General features: G+C 36.6%; 1 protein-coding gene across 1 annotated transcript; it reads right to left on the reverse strand.

Annotated features, from left to right (window-relative positions):
* Positions 1 to 6,155: 6,155 nt before the first annotated feature.
* On the reverse strand, positions 6,156 to 7,421 carry LOC110093100 (uncharacterized mitochondrial protein AtMg00810-like). Its single transcript, XM_020817886.2, has one exon. It carries the CDS (start codon positions 7,419 to 7,421, stop codon positions 6,156 to 6,158), a length of 1,266 nt encoding a protein of 421 aa, XP_020673545.2.
* Positions 7,422 to 7,585: the final 164 nt, after the last annotated feature.

Consider the following 7,585-nt stretch of genomic DNA (forward strand, 5'->3'; position numbering starts at 1 on the left):
ATTTTGAAATAGATTATTTTAATCGTGTAAGAGAATTAAACTAATTAATTACCTCATTGAATCTTCAAGACAATATACCTAAAACTAAAATCTAATTTCTGGATTTTGTTGCCAAATTATTTAGGGCCATTTACATTAAGACTTAAGGTAGCATTTGTTAGCAAAAGTTTAATAAATATTGCTATTTTTAAATATAGTCCTAGTTATGACCGTTATATTTGTTACAACTGCTACAACTATATTGGTATTGATCCAAACCAATATTATTTAGAATTAGTAATAACTACTACTATATGTCTATATTTCCTAATTTAGAAGCGCCTATTCCCTCATTTTATAAAAAATACTCGATATGCCATCCTTTGCTAAAGCACTTACCTTTATGCACACATACTATGATTACCTTGCATAGCTTGTCATATTCTGCCTAGGGGTGTCAATTGTTGATTCGATCCCCAGAATATCCGGGTTCGGGCAGACCCGTTTAACAAACGTGTCGGATTTTGATTTTCATTTTTGACCTGTTTGAAAAGATTGGGTCTCTAGGTCAACCCACTAACCCGAAACTGACCCATCCCCAACCTCACCACTATGACTCAGCCCCACCCAGGCAACAACGGGCAGCACCCGCGCAGCCTCTCCAGTCATGCACGTGCCCCTCACCCTTACAAACAACTCTCCTCGCCAGCCTTGCTAGTAACATGCTCGCACCCACGAAGGCTCACTCAGGCATTCTCAGTGACGCAGCCTCTCCTTCGCTAGTCATGCTCGACGATGTCTTACGCAGTCTGCGCAGTCTGTGCTTAATCCTTGTGCGGTCTCTCCTTCGCTTCCAATCCCGCTTGCGCTCGGAATAGATGCTCACAGGCCAGGTTGGGTCTACCGAGTAACTTAGCGAGTCGAGTACGGGTCAGCTGTATTAGACCGAGGTCAATTCCGATGCTCGACCCGAACTCAACCTGAATACTCATTTTGACACCCCCAATTATGACGAAGAGTATTTCATTTCTTGAAAAAGGGTGTGCTCTTTATTAAAGAATATAAGTAGTATTTTTAATGCCTTTTTAATAAGTAGGAGTTTATGATCAATTTTGTAGGAGAAAACTCGCTTAAGGAATCCAAGAGGATTGTTTTCGATGTATATCACAATCTAAAGTTGATAGATAAACGATGCGTCGATTTTCAACTTTTTTTATTATGCACCTTATTCTCATTTCTTATGACGGTTTTAACCTACAACTCTTCTGAAGTCTTATATAGAAGAAATATTATGAGAATGCTACTAATTTTTGGAATGAAGGTGGTTTAACACTTAATTAGTATTCATGCCTTAGTTTTTGTACTAATAATCATGTAGTTTTTTTTTTTTTTTATAAAAAACTGTTGATTGCTACGACTTTAATTTTAAATATTAGTCAATATATCATTTCAATTTTAAGAACTATATCTTTTCTATCTCTTCAATCTAATTCATTTTGCATGTAATCCTGAATGACATGTATTGCAAGCTTTTCAAATTTTAGAAGTCAGTAGTCTGCATCAGTATCTTCTTAAAACTTTATTATTTTACTTTACATACATCCATGTCATTTGGTTGCTTTAACGTTCACCTTCTACTAAAAGATTCTCATTTTTTTTATCCAAATTTATTTGTGTGGAACATCAAAGACTTACCAACAAGAATAAGAGAGAGAGAGAGAGAGAGAGAGAGAGAGAGAGAGAGAGAGAGAGAGAGAGAGAGAGAGAAGATACAGGGTTTCACTAGATTGTAGAAAGTATTAGACTTGAATGTCTAGACTTTTCCCCTGACCCCTTATATATTGGTTTAAGCAATAGTTTGATCATACAAGAAGGGTTATATTTAAGCTACATAACATCAGAAAAATACCTAACAAAGGCTTAACAGTCACTTGCTGTAAAAATCAATATGTATGCAGCATAGATATAAAAAATTCTTGTTAATTATTGGTTAAAAGCTTATCAAATGAAGTTAAAACTAATTTTCCCTAATATTATATTGGCAAGTAGCTTGTTGAGTTGATCGACCCTTAGGTTGAGCATATTCTGAGGCCAGTTCATTATAAATCTCATAATGGTAATTTCATAGAGTGCTTGCAAAGTTCAATGTAGTGAGTACTCAATGACCTTAGCGAGTGCAATACTGCAAGTACATTGTCTTCTTGGTAAGTTTAGCCTAGCACCTTTATGACTTCATGATGACTTTGGTTGACTGACCGGCTTAAAGCTCTTAACTAAACTAATATGAAATGACTATATGCAATATTTAAGTGGATATCATCATAATATTGTTCTCTTGAAAAGGAAATTAAATTGCTGTTAAGGTGTCCCATCCCTTAACATTTCTTTTGTATCTTGATGTGTTTGGCCTCAGGATACAAATAATGGGCTTTGGAGTCGAACATTACTACTAATATATTGCACAAGTTTAAATCATTCCAAATCCCATGCAATAGTTAATTAGAACCCCTTTTACTTACAATGCCCTTGATTTCTGATGAGGGATGTAAATGAGTCATTTCGAGCTCTAATCACTTCAGGCTTGAGCTTGATTAAATAATCAAGTTCGAGTTCGAGCTCGAGCTTTAGTTTACGAGTTCGAGCCCGCTCACGAGCATGCTCATTTATTTAGAAAGAAAGAAAATGATTATGATCCGAGTGATTATCATAATAAATTGTAAGCAAAACTTTGTTGTTTACAAACATTAGTTCAAAATATTTATAATATTTGGTATTTCATTATCATTTTACACTTTCTAACTAGCTAACATAACCTAACACTTTAATTTTTATTCAATAGGATAATCTTGCGTTTTTAAAAAACAGTACTAGTTTGGTTATAATTTAGCAGAACACTTCCTTATCAGATTATCGCTCTTTTAATTGTTTTATTTCCTGACTGGCTCCTCTGCTTATATATCTAGTTGGAAATCTATATTAAAAAAAAAAAAAAAAAAAAAAAAAAAAGTGCTCAGACAAGATAGTTTTGATTTAGATAAGGATCATATGACTTTACTGGATGAGTTTGATGAATTGAAGAAAAAAAATATAATACATCAACACTCTTCTAATCAATATATTACTTGACACGTCACGTGCAGTTATGTTAAATAGGCTTTACACTGTAGTAAAATTAAACCATCTTAAACAACATCAATAATGAGTAAGCTATAACTCAAAGTACTTCTTCTTTTGTAAAGCTAAATAAAGAGTGTCAAGTTCTCTTCTTCATACCTCATGAGGAGGAGGATTGTATTCTTCATCATTGGTGCATTTATGAGTAGGGTCAACATTGAGTGTTAATATATGCGCCTTAGTCTTCAACCTTCTATGATGAAATAGATTCTTTCAGTGTACATCATTCCTCTATATTCCTTCTAATACATATTGAAATCATTTTAGTAAGTCATTATTTAAACTCTATCAAGTTGCGATGAGTGGTGTATATTGGATTCTCGATGTTCAATTATAGGAGGAAAAATTTTCCTACCTTCCAATCATTAGCATCAATCCACACTCATGACACCTTTAAGAATTTTAGATATGAGTTTATCTGTGGTTGATACCCAACCTTAAAAGTAGGTAATTTTTAGGTGAGAGCTAGGGAGTTGAGTGGGGTTTGAATGAGCTTGGAGAGTAAGAGTTCTATATTTTTGTAAGTAAACAATAAGGAATCATAAAAGATCAAAAGACACAAAAAATGGAAAATATTTAAAAGATTGAAAAGGTGCCTCTTCATCTTTTTTTTTATAGGGCTTCGAGAGCTACAAAGAATACTAAACCTTTAAAATAAAAAAAAATGATAAAATGTATAATATATGATGTGATTTATTATAGGATATCATAGGCATGTAATCTAGCTTAGTGGCCTTCTTGTGGATATTTGGTAATAGCATAGCCCTTGGTTTCGGGGCGTCTCTTTAGTGCAAGTCTTTATGGGTCAGAGAGTTGGTCGAGTCCTCTTGGTCTAATTTATAAGGTGAGATTGCCAAGTTGAATCCTATAGACGTGGTGGTGTGTCTATTGATACATAATTCAAACTCATTGCATGAAAAAAGGATGAGTCTTTTTAGATGGGAATGTTTGCAAGCAAAGGACTACTTTAACCCACAAAATCATAGTTTTAGCCTTTGAGGCATGCATGTTCTCTGTAGTTGGATCGAGGATTTTAGCATTATTCTAGTGGTCTTAACTGTAAAGGATGACCATGGATGAGTGACTCCTACTAAGATGTGTGATATCTATGACTTTGGAGAGTTTGGATAAGCTCTTGTTGGAGACATAGAGTACAACGACTCTTTGGTTTGATCTACTAGGACGAGTGATGACGAGTCTTCACATTATGACCTCACCGAATGAATGATTGTGCATTTGTGGATTAACAACGACTAACTTATTGGATGGCCACTTCGCCTCTTGGTGAGTACTCCTTATGATAGATATGATCATTTAGACTGAGTCTTTTAGTGGGAACCTATTGAATACTTGTGAAATATCTACATATACCTGCATGAATATGCAATGATATTTCCATATCTATTCATCATTGGATTGATAGGAGTTCCCTTTGGGATTTATTAGGTGATGTTGCACCACCAAATTCTTATCTTCACAATATTATTTCAGATGGTTCATGGAGCCTTCCCATGACTTTAAGAAATCATCCTTACTATTTTGTGAGAATTTGTAGCATTCCAAATTTTGCTGGTGCTGACAAAAGTTTTTGGACTGGTAAGAAGAGCTTCTTCTTCTTTTATACCAAGCATCATATTATTTTTAATGCCCATAATATAAAATGTAAGAAATTTGTGGATAAAAAAATATTCTTTAAGATTTTCAATTTATTTTGAAAACCTTATAAGGATGAATTCAAAAGTACCACTGATTGTGCAGAAGGGGCTGAATACTCATAGAAAGTGTTTGCTCTCCTCTTATGATGAAAATAAGTAATAACCATTTTTTGCATGTCCTTGCTACACGTAGTTTGTTCAGAAGGTGCTTCTCATTAGTGCTTTGTTTTATTTATTTTATGGATCTATCACTCAAGTCTAAAATATGCTGCGGGTTGTTATTCTAATCCCATGATTCTATTTCTGCATATATTAATTATTGCAGTTCTTATCCAGAATATTTGGCATGAAAAGTTCTTAGCATTTGAACAATGGCGTCTATAATATATTTACTACTTTACTTTAGAATTAAACGTTATGTGATCTGAAGTCAAGTGCATGTAAAATATTCCTCTTGTAGTAATTTTGAAAATATTAATGTTTGACTGAATGAAAAATGAATACATTGTATAGTATCATAATCAATTTTTAGGAAAAGTAAATTTGTCCAGTTTTGAGTGACAGTGTTTTCACTGTAACCGAGCATTCTTGCTGCCACTCGCTGCCCACATCCAACCATCAAAATCGTTGCCGCCACCCAACACCTTCATCACTGCCACCACCAGTCACTGACGCCACCACCTCTAACATGTTCGTTGACCATCAAACACAAATCTTTAAACTTTACACTGCATTCATTTCACTTCAATTACTTCTCTTTTGCACTCATAAAATCAATTTCAAATATTTCTAATACACTTTTTTTTTGACACAACAATCCTTTTATTCTTCATTACTTTTTTAGGAAATTAAATAGCACCTTAGGATACGTTTGAGATGGCTTTATTACTGCTACTTAAAACAGCTTTCTATTATAAAAATTTAATTTTTGTACTAAAAAACTACTTTAAGAAAATCGTTCCAAATGAAATCTTAATCTACGTTGGATTCTTGCTTGTCAACGAGCCATTTCGCCTGATTTCTTGGGGGCAATGTGTCTCATTGGTTGAATCATGTTCCGGCCACCCGACTCTTCTTATGCTCTCGATTTTAGGCTCCATTTTTGGAGACTCTGATGAGAGCATTCATCCATTAATTCTTCTTATTATAAAATAAACTTCTTAAGCCTGATAGAGATGAGAAACGAAGGAGACGGACAAGAAGAGGAAACAGAGCAAGCAGGAGAAAAGATGAAAATTATTATTATGTAATTAGTTAATGTGTACATAATGCTATATATAAAGAATACAAGAGTAAACTAGTAATAATCTAAAATATGATACTTGTTCGTTTACATCTCCCCTCAAATTAATCATTCTTTGAACGAATGGTTAATTTGCGACGAAGAGTATCAAAGCGAACAGCTGAGAAAGATTTAGTGAGAATGTCGGCAATTTGTTGTTCCGACGGTATATGGGTGAGAGAAATAGCTCCTGTCTTTAGGTGTTGACGGATGAACTGGTAGTCGATTTCAATGTGCTTGGTCCTGGCGTGGAAGACGGGGTTCTGAGCAAGAGCAAGCGCTGATGTGTTATCGCAGTGAATTATGGTAGGAGAAGGCTGCGAAATATCAAGCTCCGCGAGAAGACGACGTAACCAGATAACGTCGGAGGTGGCAGCCGAGAGTGCCCGATATTCGGCCTCGGTAGAGGACTTTGGGACCGTGACTTGTTTCTTGACGGACCAAGATTTGAGGTTTGGTCCCAAGAAGGAGCAGAACCCGGAAACTGATTTCCGGTCGGAAGAGTCGGACGCCCAATCGGCGTCAGTATATGTCCGTAAGGTGAGATCCCCTGTGGTTAGCGGAAGTCCAAATGAGAGGGTACCTTTGACATATCGGAGTAGTCGTTTGAGAGCCTGAAAGTGTTGAGTGGTCAGTTGGTGCATATGTTGGCAAACTTGGTTCGTAGCAAAAGCGATGTCCGGCCTGGTGATGGATAGATATTGTAGAGAGCCAGCTAATCGTCGGTACAGGGTCGGATCGTGAAACGGCTGGCTGGGTGAAGCGGTATGTCTTGATTTGGGAGAGATCGGTGTGACTGCAGGTTTGCAGTCAGTGAGCCCTGCATCTTTGAGCAGTCGTTCGGCGTAATGTTGCTGTGAGAGAAAGAGACCGAAGGGTTGCTGGAGTATTTGAATTCCTAGAAACAGTGAGAGCTGGCTGGTCTGTTTGAGGGAAAACTGAGAATGCAGTTTGGATAGTAGAGCAGTGATGGCCGCCGAGTTATTTCCTGTAATTAAAATGTCGTCGACGTAAATTAAGAAGAAAATTTGTATATGATTCAATTGATAAGATAAAAGAGATGGGTCGGAGCGAGTAAACCTGAATCCTTGTGTTTGTAGGAATGAGGTAAGTTTTTCAAACCATTGTCTCGGTGCTTGCTTGAGACCGTAGAGAGATTTACGTAGTTTGCAGACCGAGGAAGGTGAAGCAGCGTCGATGAAGCCCGGCGGCTGTCGCATGTAGATGTCTTCGGTAAGATCGCCATGGAGGAAGGCATTCAAGACGTCTAGTTGGATTAATTGCCACTGTCGGTTGACGGCCAGAGTAAGGAGGATGCGAATTGTGGTCATTTTTGCGACGGGGCTGAACGTCTCTTTGTAGTTAATACCGTATTGCTGATCATAGCCTTGTGCGACAAGTCTTGCTTTATATTTGTCGACAGAGCCGTTGGGAAGAAGTTTGGTTTTGAATGTCCATTTGCACCCAAGAATGGGTGTATTGGCCGGTGGTTGAA

This window comes from Dendrobium catenatum, unplaced genomic scaffold (genome assembly GCF_001605985.2).
Source record: "Dendrobium catenatum unplaced genomic scaffold, ASM160598v2 fragScaff_scaffold_414, whole genome shotgun sequence".
In the NCBI taxonomy this organism is placed as follows: Eukaryota; Viridiplantae; Streptophyta; class Magnoliopsida; order Asparagales; family Orchidaceae; genus Dendrobium; species Dendrobium catenatum.